This window comes from Rhagoletis zephyria, unplaced genomic scaffold, assembly GCF_001687245.7.
Source record: "Rhagoletis zephyria isolate East Lansing unplaced genomic scaffold, Rhagoletis_zephyria_1.1 Rzeph_scaffold_10300, whole genome shotgun sequence".
Lineage (NCBI taxonomy): Eukaryota > Metazoa > Arthropoda > Insecta > Diptera > Tephritidae > Rhagoletis > Rhagoletis zephyria.
In genome coordinates, this window is record NW_016167378.1 from 3,944 (window position 1) to 19,267 (window position 15,324).

General features: G+C 35.3%; 5 protein-coding genes across 7 annotated transcripts in view; 3 read left to right on the plus strand and 2 right to left on the minus strand.

The window, feature by feature from the left end:
* The window catches only part of LOC108376349 (SMC5-SMC6 complex kleisin component Non-SMC element 1), a 5,896-nt gene extending 2,056 nt beyond the window's left edge, over positions 1 to 3,840 (plus strand). The window contains exons 2-5 of the mRNA XM_017632552.1: positions 2,309 to 2,541; positions 2,611 to 2,778; positions 3,222 to 3,554; positions 3,615 to 3,840. Of these exons, the coding sequence (XP_017488041.1) occupies positions 2,309 to 2,541; positions 2,611 to 2,778; positions 3,222 to 3,554; positions 3,615 to 3,680 (800 nt within the window). The 3' untranslated portion in view covers positions 3,681 to 3,840. The remainder of the gene's footprint in view (positions 1 to 2,308; positions 2,542 to 2,610; positions 2,779 to 3,221; positions 3,555 to 3,614) is intronic.
* Positions 3,841 to 4,963: 1,123 nt separating this feature from the next.
* Positions 4,964 to 7,400, minus strand: LOC108376350 (vacuolar protein sorting 4). Of its 2 annotated transcripts, none has more exons than XM_017632553.1 (7): positions 7,206 to 7,400; positions 6,575 to 6,723; positions 6,379 to 6,514; positions 5,595 to 6,314; positions 5,455 to 5,539; positions 5,244 to 5,387; positions 4,964 to 5,171 (listed from the first exon to the last, which is right to left on the minus strand). In XM_017632553.1, the coding sequence occupies exons 2-7, from the start codon at positions 6,708 to 6,710 to the stop codon at positions 5,070 to 5,072; spliced, it is 1,323 nt and encodes a 440-aa protein (XP_017488042.1). In that variant the 5' UTR covers positions 6,711 to 6,723; positions 7,206 to 7,400; the 3' UTR covers positions 4,964 to 5,069. The 2 variants fall into 2 exon arrangements, with proteins under 2 accessions (XP_017488042.1, XP_017488043.1); XM_017632554.1 differs by lacking the exon at positions 7,206 to 7,400 and adding an exon at positions 6,790 to 6,895.
* A 524-nt stretch (positions 7,401 to 7,924) lies between these two features.
* LOC108376348 (mitochondrial fission process protein 1) lies at positions 7,925 to 9,437 on the plus strand. Of its 2 annotated transcripts, none has more exons than XM_017632551.1 (4): positions 7,925 to 8,229; positions 8,303 to 8,379; positions 8,774 to 8,999; positions 9,078 to 9,437. In XM_017632551.1, exons 2-4 carry the CDS (start codon positions 8,331 to 8,333, stop codon positions 9,241 to 9,243), a joined length of 441 nt encoding a protein of 146 aa, XP_017488040.1. In that variant the 5' UTR covers positions 7,925 to 8,229; positions 8,303 to 8,330; the 3' UTR covers positions 9,244 to 9,437. The 2 variants fall into 2 exon arrangements, with proteins under 2 accessions (XP_017488040.1, XP_017488039.1); XM_017632550.1 differs by having other exon boundaries at positions 7,927 to 8,225.
* A 1,344-nt stretch (positions 9,438 to 10,781) lies between these two features.
* On the plus strand, positions 10,782 to 14,587 carry LOC108376351 (cytosol aminopeptidase-like). Its single transcript, XM_017632555.1, has 8 exons — positions 10,782 to 10,910; positions 11,014 to 11,129; positions 11,207 to 11,342; positions 11,689 to 12,254; positions 13,295 to 13,514; positions 13,576 to 13,825; positions 13,909 to 13,982; positions 14,059 to 14,587. The coding sequence occupies exons 1-8, from the start codon at positions 10,797 to 10,799 to the stop codon at positions 14,227 to 14,229; spliced, it is 1,647 nt and encodes a 548-aa protein (XP_017488044.1). The 5' UTR covers positions 10,782 to 10,796; the 3' UTR covers positions 14,230 to 14,587.
* Positions 14,474 to 15,324, minus strand: part of LOC108376347 (glutathione synthetase-like) — a gene marked incomplete at its 5' end in the record, with an annotated part of 1,851 nt that continues 1,000 nt past the window's right edge. The window contains one exon of the mRNA XM_017632549.1: positions 14,474 to 15,038. Coding sequence (XP_017488038.1) covers positions 14,760 to 15,038 — 279 coding nt within the window. The remainder of the gene's footprint in view (positions 15,039 to 15,324) is intronic.

Below are 15,324 nucleotides of genomic sequence, written 5' to 3' on the forward strand. Positions count from 1 at the left end.
ATAACTAAAATTCATAAGGGCGGTAGTCATTTCCTGATACCAAATGAAATAAAATGGTAATATTAAAAAACGTAAAAACCCCACTGAATTCAAAATGGTGCATTTTTCACATATCTAGTGGTGGCTCGCCATTTCGCGAGTAAGCCAGCGATTGGTAGTATTGCCAACTACGCTAGGCGCGCTCTAAGATAAAAATTTGAGAGTCTTATATCTATCTATGTAGTTATCCATGTAGAACACTTTGAGGTGCAAAACCTTTTTTTGTATCCTCAGCTCTTGATTTCGCAGATAAACCATGGATTCTCAATGCAAAATTGCGTTATTGATTAAAATTTACAAAGAGGAACCTTTTGCAAAACGGGCGTGCACATAAATATGTATGTAAGTACATATGTACTATTATATTGAGTAGGAGTATTTCAAACAAGGAGACTAAATTCTTGGCGCCCTTTAATTAACTGAAGATAAAGTTGCTTTAAACATTATATTTACGTACATATGTTTATATGTATGTATGTACATATGTATATATAGATGTAAAAACATACACGCGTGCGAGTTTTATTCGAATTACTTGCGAGGAACAGATGCAGTGCACCAATCTTTTACTAATATACATATATACATATCGAGCCCTAACCGCCAAAATAACGTAAGCGACATTTTTTCAAAATTTTCTTTTTGATGCAGAAATATTCCTAGAGCATCTAGATGCATTTCTGCATCAAAAATAAAATTTTGAAAAAAATGTCGCTTACGTTATTTTGGCGGTTAGGGCTCGATATGTAAATACATTTTTTTCAAAATTTTCTTTTTGATGCAGAAATATTCCTAGAGCATCTAGATACATTTCTGCATCAAAAAGAAAATTTTGAAAAAAATGTCGCTTACGATATTTTGGCGGTTAGGGCTCGATATATTGGGGGGTCTCTAAAACTATTAACATTAAAGTCCTTTAGTTTGGACGCAGACCATTCACGAAAATTTCAAAATTAAACAAAAAAAAAATAAGAATCGCTACCAAGATTTAAAAAAAAAAATAATAATTTTTAAAATTGGGTTTAACTCAGCGAGTTTGTGAATTTGTATGAATAAGTTCCAATAATATGATAACCAAAATTTGAAGCCAAAATTGTATCTAACTTTTGGGATTGTATCTAACTTGTGGGATTAAAATCCTGGTAATAATCCCTAATAATTTGTTTTGAATTTTGAAAATTTCGTGGATGTCTTTATTTTCTTCGTAAACGGGTGCCTTATACCGATATTTAGATCAGGGATGCCCACTCTTGAGGCTAATTCCCCCAAATTCCTCAAAAATATCCCCCTATTTCCAATGATATTCCCCAAAAATATCTTTTACTATTTAAGGCACTTCATTCTTATTTTTAAGGGCGGTCGTTTCTAATACTATATATAAAACTGACAATTCTGAGTACTTTTCATAAAACACATATCTAAACATGTACATATATCGAGCATGGATGGATTATTCCTTAGTCAGATACTTCTTGCATTTTTATAATTATCTACAAGACGCACCAAAATCAAGAGAAGTTTTATTTTTAAATAGTTGTTTTGTAAGTAAAATTGTCTCCAAGGTATCTATGTTAAGCCTATTTCTGATTGGAGTTTTCATGCCGTGAAAATGCATATTGTTTTTTAATTGAAATTCCATTATTTAAACTACAACATATTTAAGCGAATAACTTTTGTTTTATTTTAATAAGAAAGTATTAAACTAAGAACGTATGAAATATTTTTTGACGATTGATTAAACTTAAAACAAAAAATCAGTGCTAAATACATGTGAGTCGATTCGACAAATAATTATTAAACAGTGGTTTCGTTAAACAAAACTAAGTTGTTTTTTTTTTAGGGCCACCCTCAGTTTTCCTTAAAAATTGACTGGTATTTTGCTTACCAAAGTGTGCTTCTGATAAATTAACCTTAAAATATTATTGACATTAAAACGGTATTTTTTGCGATTGTGGTTTCTACACATCGTAAAAAGATGCCCCCAGAGTGTATGTAAGTAAATAATCCTTTTGGTATATCTCGCGATGCCAAAATAAAAGAGGGAAATTTGTAGACAATGGCACTCAACGACCTAGACGTCCGGTGCTGACATTATATTTTGCATTTTGGTACCAGGGAAAATGGAGTCCAAATATGTTAGCAGACTACTGTTTGACACTAAAAAGAGATGTAGCTGATGTTAAATATACCCGAAGATTCTAAATAAAATTAAAATTCGGCCAAACATTTTGCAAAAATGTAGCATACCTATTACATTTTCTATTCACAGAAACTCGCTTAACAGTACAAAGTGTCGAAGATACACTCAATGAACTATCTAACGTTGTAAAAAGGTCCGATCTGATTCATGGCGAGGGGAGCGTCACTGATCGAGCAGAGCACACCAGTGAGGTGATGCGGGATGTACAATTGCTCAAAATGAATCACGAGCTGATGTCCAAAGTTTTTCAACAGAGCTCCCTAATGGGATCTTTCAGCGAACAAATCTATCAGAATGCCATTGTAAGATCGCATTCCAAAAATATGTACTTGCATTACATTTCAAATATTTCATACAAATTTCATTTTCAGCGCCAAACTGTCGCCACGCAAGGCGATGATGATTGGAAGCCCTTCACAGAGATCGCATGTTCCATAGCTCGCATGGCACGCGCGAAATCCACAATGCTGGGCGCGTATAAGGTTGAGGTAAAAGAACGCATTGTTAAGGAACGACAGCAACGCAAGAAAGCAGAACAGGTAGGTGGCTAAGAAGGCAATATAAATTGATATAAAGGTTTGAACAATTTTAAATCAATCTAGTAGAACATTTCCAATGAATGCGGTTAACATTAGTAAAAATTTTATGTAGTGAGAAAATCGCCATATTTTTTTATTTTTTTTTTTTTGTATTAAAGCGTGTTAATTATGTTCCGGAACGATATTAACGCAATTCTGCGCCGACAAAAGGTACGGTGGCAGTGGTGGTCATATTATAATCCACAAAATATATAAGTTACTTTAGGCACATTCAGAAACTGTGACAGCATACACGCGGAGAAAAGAAAATTTATAGCATTTTGAATTTTTGGTAGTGAAATTTATACTTTTAGCAAAAAGTGGAAAAAACTTCTAAAATTGAACAGAACACTATTCTACCGTTAAGCTTTTGTGAAAAATGGCCTATTTGTTGCTCTTTACAGGCGGAAGAAAAACGTCCAGAGCGCGTCGATAAACTGCAGCGCCAGGACAAGGGTGCCAAAAAGTTGAATATTGTGCATAAACAATTGGTTCGAATGTTCAAAAGCAATGGCGGCCAACCCATACCCTACTACCAACTAATTATCGATCCGAAAAATTTTATGAATACCGTTGAGAACGCATTTCAAATAGCCTTTCTGGTGCGCGACAATTGCCTTGCGATCGAAACAGGCGAAGACAATTATCCACATGTACGTCTGGTACGCAGCGAAGAGGTGAACACCGTCAAAGAGACCACACAAGCAATTTGCACGCTAAATGTGGAAAAGTGCCGGGTAAGCACAAATTTGCCAATGCAAAGTAGAAATGAAAACATTTTTTTTTTTTTTTTTTAGGAAATGATTGTTTTTTACGAAATTCAACATCCTTTGCTTGTAATAGAAAATAGCGAAGGCGAATAAGAAAACTGTTGAACCGAATGCTTGACGTATTTGTAGGGGAACAACATCAATGCCAGAACAAAGTACAATTACAATGAATTACTATTGATTATTTGTTTTTAATAAGAATATCTTTTTATATACTATTTTTGAAACAAAGCGTGAGAATTTCATATTTTTACATACACATTTTTGTTACAATTTTGTCAGCCAGCCAAACATTATGGCAAACACACACATTCTACCTCGCTAGTGTCCATATAAAAAAATACCTGATTTTCCTACTCCATATTCGCATACAATGAACTCATTACAAAAAAAAATATTCAGCATTTGATACAGCGCCATTTTGAAAACGCTTTTCACTTCAGTACGACGCATAAATTTATAATGCCGAAATGAAATAAAAAATGCAATGTGGACATTACGACAGAAGAAAATACTTAAATTTTACTACAAAAACTGTTTTTTACCAATAGCTTAATTTAGATATCGAGTTGGTCAGAAAGAGGTTTAATGAATTTCAGCCACCGATGCACAGTGGTTCAAAACTGGAATTTAGTATTCATAATTCACTGGAGCCTTCATTTTTCACTCAATTTGTTAATTTTTAATTTTTATTTTAATTTGCGAAAGACCAGTTGAGCCCGATTTTTGAGTTTTGGTTTGTTTGTATTAAATTTTTTAATGCAAAGTGCAGAAAAAGAAGCAATTTTGAAGAAAATCTACTCTCCTGCTCAAAAAAACAAATGTTGAGTATGCAGCTTTATAGATCATTAAATTTTAATACAATATCGCGTTGATTATCAATATTTTTTAGCTAACATTTCGAGCAAATGTGCATTGCTAAATGAGAAATAGAAGCGTTTGTTATATTATAACAAATGAACGCGGCTTGCACTTTATTATACTAAAATTTAATGATCTATAAAACCGCATACCCAAAATGTTTATAAAAACCAAAAAATAAAAATAAATAAATAATTTTTGGGAACATTTTTTATAACATTTCAGATTTTAATTTTTTATTTTTTATTTTTTTTTTTTTGGAGGTGTAGTCCTTGCTTTGCTTTCAACTAGTTTTTATTACGTAAGATTTATTAACTGGAACAGGAGTCGATTTTCTTCAAAATTGCTACTTTTTATATACTTTGCACTAAAAAATTCTATACAAACAAACAAAAATTAAAATATCGAGCTCAACTTAAAACAAATTAACAAATTGGGCGAAAAATGAAGGCTCCAGTGAATTATGAACACTAAATGCCAATTTTTAACCACTGTGCGACGGTCCTTCAGCGCGATTTCTTGTTTGTTTGCTTTATATCAAATAGGCAACAATTGATCAATTTGCGTACAGTATTCACTTATTTTAATAATAAAATCAAATATTCTTAGCTTTTCTACAATTTATCCCTCTTGTCCAAAGTCTTCAGTGAACTTGCGCAGCTTTACTAGATCATCATCGTTCACAGTGGGTTTGGTGCGAGACAAGGACTTCAGCATGTCACGCTAAAAATACAAAAAATATATATTTTGTTAAACAACAAACAACGAACAAATAAGAGACTCTTTAAGTTGTACCATAGTAACTGGAGGCTCAAATAATTTATCACTGGGCACATCCATCCAAGACATTTCAGTTGCGCCTTCATCGCCTGGTGAACACGGCACCAACAGGTCATCAACTATCTCTTCTTTATTTGTTGGTGATGGACCGGTTACTCGCTAATAAAATATAAAAGCATAGAACTAAATGCCGAAATTTCTATTGGTAAGAAATTAAGAAGCTTACTTTAAAATGGGTGGCGGTTTGCACTTTACGCACTGGTTCCATGAGTGCGTCACGAACAACTATTGAAATATCAGCGCCGGAGTAGCTGCAAATGGAATTTAATTCAGTTCCAAGTTGCACCATAAATAATGCATGCTTACCCATCGGTTTTCGATGCCAGCACTTTAAGATCGGCCTCAGTTAGCACATGAGTGGTATTGCCTAAATGTATTTTAAACATTACCAGACGTGCCTGTGCTTCCGGCAACGGAATGTAAATACGTTTTTCGAATCGTCGCCGTATAGCTGAGTCCAACACCCATGGTATATTGGTGGCGCCCAATACGAGAATACCATCGGTGTCGTTGCCTACACCTTGCATTTGCACCAAAAACTCTGTTTTGATACGACGCACGCTATCATTCTCGTTGTCCGAACGCGCCGAGCACATAGAATCGATTTCATCAATAAAAATGATAGATGGTTTATGTTGACGTGCCAACTCGAAGAGATTCTTGACCAACTTTTCAGATTCACCTAGCCATTTAGACATCAAATCCGAACTGGACACGGAAAAGAAAGTTGAATTGTTTGCCTCAGTCGCGACTGCCTTGGCAAGATATGATTTGCCAGTACCAGGTGGACCGAAGAGCAGAATGCCCTTCCAGGGTATGCGTTTACCAGTAAAAAGATGTGGAAACTTGATTGGCAGGATAACCGCTTCTTTTAGAGCCTCTTTTGCAGCATCTAGGCCAGCTACATCGGACCACTTCACATGCGGCTTTTCAATGACTATAGCTCCTTCTAATTTAGCTTGCAGTTTTTTCTTCTCAGGATCTTCACCATCTGAATCGCTATCGTCCTTTTTGTCTTTGTCATCCCTAAAATATTTTAGAAGTTGGTTAGAAAGAGTTCGTAAGTTCATTTCAAAAATATGTTTCCTACTTGGTACTGGATTCGCCTTCTTTTACAGGCTTCTTTTTGCCTTTCTTCAAATACTCCTTAAGTTTTTCAGCACGGTCCAAGTACTGTAGACACTTGGCTCTTATCGAATCCTTGGCCTTCTCGCCTTGTGCTTCGTCTAAAAAGATGTGTAATGAAAATATATCTTATCCGAATTATTAAAAATATATGTATTTACACTTGATAGCATGCAGAAAATATTCAACACCATGCTCATACAGACGCAACGCTTCTGCATAATTTTTGTTGCGATCTTCCTCCGTCGCTTTGGTCACCAAGTCGATAGCTTTTTGCAAAGTTGTGCCCGAGGCCATGCTTGTCGCGTCACTAAGTTGTTCATAAAATAATAACGCATTAAATGTGAAGGTAAACACATAGTATGTAAGTACATACGTAGATACGCTATGAATCTTTATTGTTTTTCCAACTATAAATGTCCTGCCCAGCTGACATCTCCGATAAAATGATGTCACTTATAAAGTTATAATCACTGCGGTACGTACAAAAAAAAAATGGTGCAGGCAAAATCGATTTCGTAGGTTAAGTTTTTCATTTTTTGTTTACTTTCGAGTGTTATAAGCGATCTGAATTATTTTTTAAAGCAAATATCAAGGTAAATTTATAAAAAAAAGCCAATAGTTCGCAACATTAAACTCGATATCACAATCAAATTTAAGGAATGACTAATCCACGCACAGACTACTCATAAATTTTTTCGCAGTCGTTGCAGTTGATCATTTTGATGCCTGTATCTAGGTATGGCCACAGAGATTCGATTCGCATATCAATTTCACTTTTAATTTCCTTACCTTTTGTTTTGTATTACAACAAATCCAAGAAAAAGTTATTTTATAATAAAAAGACGTATATTTTCCTTAAATTAATGCCTCCAGTTGAATTTTCGCTATTTCGTACTTTTTCTTATCGCCTTCCATTCGTTGCGCATTTGACATTTGTTGCATTGTTGTTTTTCGTCACTTGGTTCGTGACGATTTCGTTTTGCGATACTGTTCGCTTCTTCCTTTTTATTCTTCTAATGCCAGGGTTGCTTTTTCGCGGTTTAAGATGGCGAAAGGAAGAAAATTGCCAAACCGATTGGCGGGATTGATGTGTGACTGCACACGCAACTGCTTTCTGAAGTTTCTCAATTTGAAAGCCTTTTGAAATATATTGCCTTATACCGCCTTCGCAGAAAGAAGTTGCGCGCAGAAATATTTTGCCTTATCCTGAGCTTCACCCGGAATTTTTTATCCCGCCCATACCAAAAGTGAAAAGTTAACCGGTTCGGGGAGAATGAAATATCATGACTTTTTAAATAGAAGCCTCCGCGACCTGGGATGTTCACTTTTGGAATGTGGATGCAGCCCTCTAACACCCCTCATACCTATGGTGAAATCATTGTTGCGCCATGCCTCATACCCGGTATTTTCCGATTAAGAGTACACTGTATCGAAATTTTCCCAAAATCTGTGTAAAACCATTTCAAATGTATATAATCAAAGAACCTCTTTTCGATTATTTTTTACAAATCCAAATATTGGGAATACAAATGGCTGTAATTGCCATCGACCTGATCTGGCCACTTTTGATCAGTTATGTTTTGCTCCCCAATTTCGTAAATTTTTGTTTTTTTGTTCACATGTAAAGAAAAAGGGAACAAGCAAGCATTGTGGAAGCATTGTACACAATGCAAGCAAGCTTTGCCAACAATTGAGGTTGATGATAAATTAAAAACAAAAATGACGGAAAGATAAATAACAAGTGAATACTTAGGACTCTTTGGAGGAGGAAGGGCATCAATAACAAATGATTTTAATTGGCATGCTCATGTAAGTTATTAACTTGTTCACAAATTGTTCAGTCTTAGTATTACATAATAATCCCCGCTGGTATTTTTTTCTTTAAGCTTATAAATAAGCTGAATTATTATCAAAATGAGCAAGGAATACGATGTTTATAGGGATAGTCCACTACGATATTTAGGTGAGTATGTGTGCTTGCGTACCTTACTTATTCAAAGTGCTCTGTATGATGCAATAAAACTGCAACATGGCGCTCTGGTATGCAACGATTTCACAACAGCCATAAAACTATTAACATCCACCAATTCTTCCGATAACCTTATCTAGTCCTATAATAATAGTATTTGATGTATTTTGAAAATAATTTTTTTTTCTGTAAACTATTGAATAAATATATTTCTTGACAAATTTGATTTGGAGAAAAACGAGTTTGGGCGTTGTGCCATCTTCATTGCCATTTTCGTCTTAGGAAGGTGGCAAATTTACAATTCACACCTCAACATATCGGAAGAATCCACCAATAAATATAAGCATTTTATACCACAACAATTAATTATTAAACTCCGCTTCTTCAGGTTATTCCAATGAGGTCGGCGAAGCCTTCCGTCCGCTTATACATCGCAATTTAGTTCGTGCGTCCTACTTACTCGCCACTGCTTATGTCTGCGCTGATGCCATTGACAAATCGGTGAAAGAACATCAACGTGGAAGTAGCGCTAAACAAATAGCTATCGTTACCGGCGATGTATTTACATGGCAAATGGTAGCCTCGGTCTTCATTCCTGGCGTTACAATCAACAGGTGTTTATAAATTACGGAAGAACACCCATGTACTGATCTAGGTATCTAATAAATTTGTTTTTTTTTTTTTTGTTGCAGAATTACATGGTTAACTGGTTATCTCATGCGCAAAGCCGACGTTAGAAAAGCCTTTAGAAAAATAACGCCCACCGCTATTGGTTTGTGTTCAATTCCATTAATTATTGGCCCAATAGACAAATTTACTGATAAGCTCATGGATGCTACCTACAGGAAATGGTTCTAATAGAACATGAAACGCTTTATTTTTTAATTGGTAGAGGTGCAATTTAATGCTTGCGTATTTTACTATTACGCACGTTGTTATAGCGAATGTTCTATTTAATAGTGTTATATGTATACATACTTACATATACGTATGTAGATTCGTAAGAAAATTGTTTAAATAAAAGCAAAATATTGCAAAAAACGGAGCACAATTAAATACACGATCTTTTTTAAATAAAATTTAAGCCGTTATACAGTTTCAGAGTCTCAAGTCTCTAGCTCATCGGGAAGTTGGTTAAAACATTAGTTCAAGATTTGATTACACACAGGTGCAAAATCTGCGACATTTATTAAGGTATTGAACATTTTTGAAATACGACAAAAACCCCTCCATTTTGCCAGTTTACGAGTCATATATGTATGTAATTCTGTCCGTTACAAATAACTGAAGTAGAATTGAGGCCATGAGAGTACAAGTGGCGTAACCCACAATTTTTTTCTTGTACTTAAATTCTTAAAATAGTTTCAAATGTAACAAATCTTAAATTAGAGGTCGATTATTCATGCCTATTACGGTATCCGACGGATGCCATCCGCACGGATCTAATCAGATTCGCACTGTCGGAATAAGCGAGTGCGAAAGATTAGATTCGTGCGAATGGTATCTGTCGGACCGGAATAGGTGTTTCCGAGGGATCCCATTCTCATGAATCTAATCCTTCTCATTCGCTTGTTATGACAGTGTGAATCGAGTTAGATCCGTGCGGAAGGCATCCGTCGGATACCGTAATAGGCATGATTACTTATTTTGATGATAGGTTATGTAAGCGACTGTATTTTAAAATTATCTCATTTAAGACTATTTTAAATAGGGAAGCACACAAAAAAAAATTCGGGTTAGGCCACTTCTGCTCTCATGGCCTCATGGTAAGATAATAACAGCTTCAGGTAGTTTGGTATTGAAAATAGGCAAAATTCGACGAGTTCCACGTAGCGGCATTTTGGAAAAAAAAACACAAAAAATTGCGACATTTTAATAACTGCCTAAATGCATACATACATACACCTTTATTAAAATATCGCTATGCACATTTTCAACCCTTCATAAACAAAAGACTGGTACTCTGGGGTTTAAGGCCAGGCTAAGAATTTTTATTTTAAATTTTCTTACTATGCGAGGGATTAAGTAGCGGTATTATCTTCTATTCTATATGAATATTTATAATATAATTTAAACGAACAAAAACATTAAAACTACTATTTCCATTCTTACATTCGGTTAAATATTGAACGGATGAGTTAATCAATATTGTGTCAAGTTAACGATCTACCATAGAAAAAAAAATTATCTAAAATAATTCAAGATCACTTTGAAACTGTACTGCAAATTTGCACTTTGTAAATCAATCAAGACACTGAACGAACTGTAACAAGCTGTGAAAAATATTCAGTCAAATCTAAATTTCAAATTTATTTTTTATTGAAAATTTTTAAGCTGAAAACCGTTTTATATATAAAAATTTGCATAAAAGGATATAATTAAAATTAAATCAATAAAACTACTTGCAAAATATGTCCTCGATACGCATGGCAAATTGGCTAACTGGATCTCTGCGGAGATTTGGAAATGTGAAAAAATTGCAACAAGTCTATCGGAGGTTTTACGCCGATGATTCGCGTGTAACGGTAAGCGTCAACTGTTTAAAGCCATTTCGACAGCATCGGATCGCATTGCTCTTGAAAACACTTGTTGTTACGCAATGCTGATTTTTTGTGTGATTTATTCCAGAAAGGACTTGTGATTGGACTGTATCAGAAGGAGGGTGAGAAAGAACCAAAGCTAACATCAAGCGGGGAGAAATTCGATGATCGTGTACAGGGCAAAGTATCGGAATTAATCAAAGAGTAAGTTTTTATCTTCATAGAATTTAACTGGTAGCCTGTAAACTAATTTCCGAATTTTCGGATGATCGCGATCCTAGAACGAATCTTTCCGGAAAATTGGGTAGGGGGAAAGTATTCAACAATATTGATCAGGAGTTTCGGTCTATAGCAGTGATCGGTGTTGGACGTGAGGGCGCCGGTTTCAATGAGTTGGAAATGTTGGACGAAGGCATGGTAAGTAGTGAAACTATCCATACACTCGCAATATTATAAAAGGCTTTAAATTTAAAAGACTTTAAACTTTGACAACAAAGAAAGTTAAAAAAATCTTTAGTAAAATGACAATTAAAATTTTACGAATATGCCGTCATTGAAAAAATTATTTGACAGAAAAATCTTTCCATTCACAAAAAAAAATCTGTAATGTAATGAAAATTGCACTACCGTATCCTATTTTTGAGTAACTGAAAAGCTTTAGTTACGATTTCCGTTTCGATGCCCAAAAAATTTGTCCAATTTGAAAAACGATTAATTTTTTAAATGATTTTCTGCAATCACGTACCACTTCGCGATAATTTAGGAAAATGTTCGGGTCGCCGCTGGTGTCGGTGCCCGCAGCCTACAGATGCAAGGTTGTTCAGAGGTCTTCGTCGATTCCATGGAGTACCCCGAACAAGCTGCCGAAGGTAGTGCTCTAGCGATATGGCGTTATCAGGACAACAAAAGGAAAAAAGACCGAACCGGGACTCCCAAATTGGAATTGTACGACTCACCCGACATTGACGCTTGGACGCGTGGTCTCTTCANTCCCAAATTGGAATTGTACGACTCACCCGACATTGACGCTTGGACGCGTGGTCTCTTCAAAGCTGAAGCACAAAATCTTGCTCGGCGTCTAAGTGATGGTCCAGCTAATCAAATGACACCCACCGCATTTGCACAAGCGACTGTGGATGCATTGTGCCCTTGTGGTGTCACGGTGGAGATTCGTACAATGGAGTGGATCGAACAACAACATCTCAATTCGTTTTTAATGATTGCAAAGGGTTCATGTGAGCCACCTGTGCTGCTAGAGATTAGCTATTGCGGCACAGCGCCTGAAGAAAAGCCAATCTTGTTGTTGGGCAAGGGTATGACATTCAATAGGTAAGATGCAAAATTATTTAGAATTATCAAAGGGTATTATAAATTAAATAGCATTAATGAATAAAAATATTAAATAATTGAATAAAAAAAAATTCAATAATTGAATAAAAAATTAAATACAAAAACGAAGATAAATTTTTAACGAAAAAAATAAATAAAAAACTAAAATAAACTTTAGAAACATGAATTTAAACAAAAAAATAAAATGAAAATTAGTAGTTACAAGGTGTTACAGAATAAGTAATTCACGAAACTGTTTTAAGAATTTTTCTAACGCCCTCAAATTCTCAACTTATTCTTAAAAAACCATTTTCGCATGACTCCCGCACTAAACAATTTTTAGTTCGGTTATTTTTCAACCAATTTTAAGTTTTGATATGGCTTAAGAAAGAACAATATTTGTACTATTGAGAGAAATAATAAGTTTTATGAGGACAATGTAAATATGTGGATAGTTTTTGGAATCTGAAATTTGCACCATTTTTTTTTTATTTTTCCACATTTACTTTTTTTGGTTTTTTTGCAAACATTTTTTATTCCAAAAACTAAAACGTATTATATCTTTAAATACATTTGGGGTATTCACAACCGTGTTGTAAGTGTCGTATTGTTGTATGTCGTAAACTTTAAACGCCTAAAAAATATATTAAGAGGGTTCGCAAAGTACTATCACAGTCATATTATGAATTTTCACAGTGTTAAAAAATAGTTGATTGTGGTTTTAAGTTCTCTAAACATTTATTTAAGCTTTTAAAGTTTACGCGATGCAACAATAGGATGCTTACGACACCGTTGTGAATCCCCCAATAGTATAAATATTCTTCTTCGAAGCCATCTTAAAACTTCAATTTGGGTAAAAAATAACCGGGCAAGTCCTGTAAAAACGGTTTTTAAGAATAAGTTCAGAATTTGAGGGTGTAACAAAAATTTTAAACCAGCTCTACGACCTGTACTGTACTTAAAAAGTTTATGGTCAGTGTAACACCGTGTTATTATGAAAAAATTATTTAGTTCACTAATTGATTATCGATTATTTTTAGCGGTGGTATCTGCTTGCGCACTTGCAAGGGTATGGATGAGTATCGTGGCGCCATGGCCGGTGCTGCGGTTGTGGTTGCATCCATTCGTGCCGCCGCTGCTCTATCGCTACCTATCAATATTTCTGCTGTCATACCACTTTGCGAGAATATGCCTTCGGGTATGGCTTGCAAACCAGGTGACGTAGTCACGTTGCTCAACGGCAAATCATTGGCAATAAGTGTAAGCATGAAATTGAATCCAAACCATTGAAATATTCTCGTATTTAACACTTTGTTTATAGGATACGGATAAGGCGGGTGTTGTCGTGATGGCGGATCCATTGATCTATGCTCAGACCACCTACAAACCTCGACTTGTGGTCGACGTTGCTACGCTGGGTATAGGCGTTAAGAAAGCTTTGGGTGGTGGTGCAACAGGCATATTTTCCAACTCGCACTACATTTGGAAGCAATTTCAAAAAGCTGGCTCACTAACAGGCGATCGCATGTGGCGCTTACCACTTTGGAACTACTACAAGTACCTGGTAACAAGTGAGTACACATTAATCGAGCGATCATTCATGTGTGTTTAGATTGATTAATTTTTCAATGTTTTTTGTTTTTTTTTTTTGTAGACAATGTTAGTTTTGACGTCTGCAATACTGGTAAAGGACCAGCTTCATCCTGCCTAGCGGCTGCCATTTTGCATGTAAGCAATGATGTTTTCTATCAGGTGGCTTATTTTATCGTTATTTTTCCCCCTTGTCTCTATTTTCTTTGCACAGCAATTTGTTCCCTGTGTGGACTGGGCACATTTAGATATTCGAGGCGTTGGAATGCTGACAAAATATGGCACCTTGCCGTATTTGCTGAAGGATCGTATGACGGGTCGCCCAACACGCACCATGATACAGTTCCTATACCAAATGGCCTGTCCCGAGCAACAGAAGCAGTAGTGGAAGTAAGCGCACGAACGACTATGTTTCTACTCAACCCTCACTGCCCTGATACGCCTAACAGGCCCCCCCCCCCCAAGATGAAGTGTATTTGTATATGAAGATGTGTAGTAGTGTCCTGAGGTCAAAATTATCTCTGTGTTTTAATTGTTTCTTTCTTAGTGATTCTAAATGGCGATGTTTATATATTTTTGATTATTTCTGTGGCATGTTCTACTCAATGCAAATACATATATATTAAATATGATTTGTATTAAAAAATGGCGCTTTCGTATTTTATTTCTGTATAGCGTTGTACATTGTATAAATGTTGGGTAAATAATTTTATGGAAATTGATCAAAGATAATCATAATAGGTAGAAAAGTTAGACATGATATTTAAAATAAATTATGTACTGGATTTACATACACATTTTTTTTTGTAAAGCGGTAAAGGTGTAAATATAATTTCATCGTTGCAGCTTAAGAAAAAAGATTGTGCCAAAATTTACTAAAAATTTATAAAATACAAACTACAATATGTTAAAACACTAATCCAGTAAATAGGGACTATCCAGTGCGCCGAGTCCCGCGGCAACACCGCCCTCGTTCGCAGTCGAGAGTTTAGTGCGCAGCATATGACCCGCTTGATAATTGCAAATTATATTGTCCACATCGCCAATTATTACGCCAAAAATACCCAACTCTGAGACGAGATCAACTATTTCCGGTGGCGACTTACCGCCTGGACGTATCATGTAACCCTTGGAAATTGGCGGTTGGATTAGATCCATTAGAATCCAAGCGGCGCGTTCAAGCCGATTCATTTTCTAAACATTGAAAAGGAAGCTGTTAAAATCGTTGTGTATGTTCGATAATTCTTTGCATATGGAGAAAATGAGCGATGCCTTCNAAACTTGCCTACTTTATTACACTAAAATTAAATGGGCTGAAAAAGGGTACACCCAATTTTTTCTTAAAAATCGTAATTAAAAAAGGAATATTTTAATGAAAATTTGCAGAATGTTCTTTAACTTTAGGCAAGGTTTGAAACTCTGATTTTTTGGGGTTTTTGTTGTAGGATTAACCATATTTTTATAATTAAGGCAAAATAAA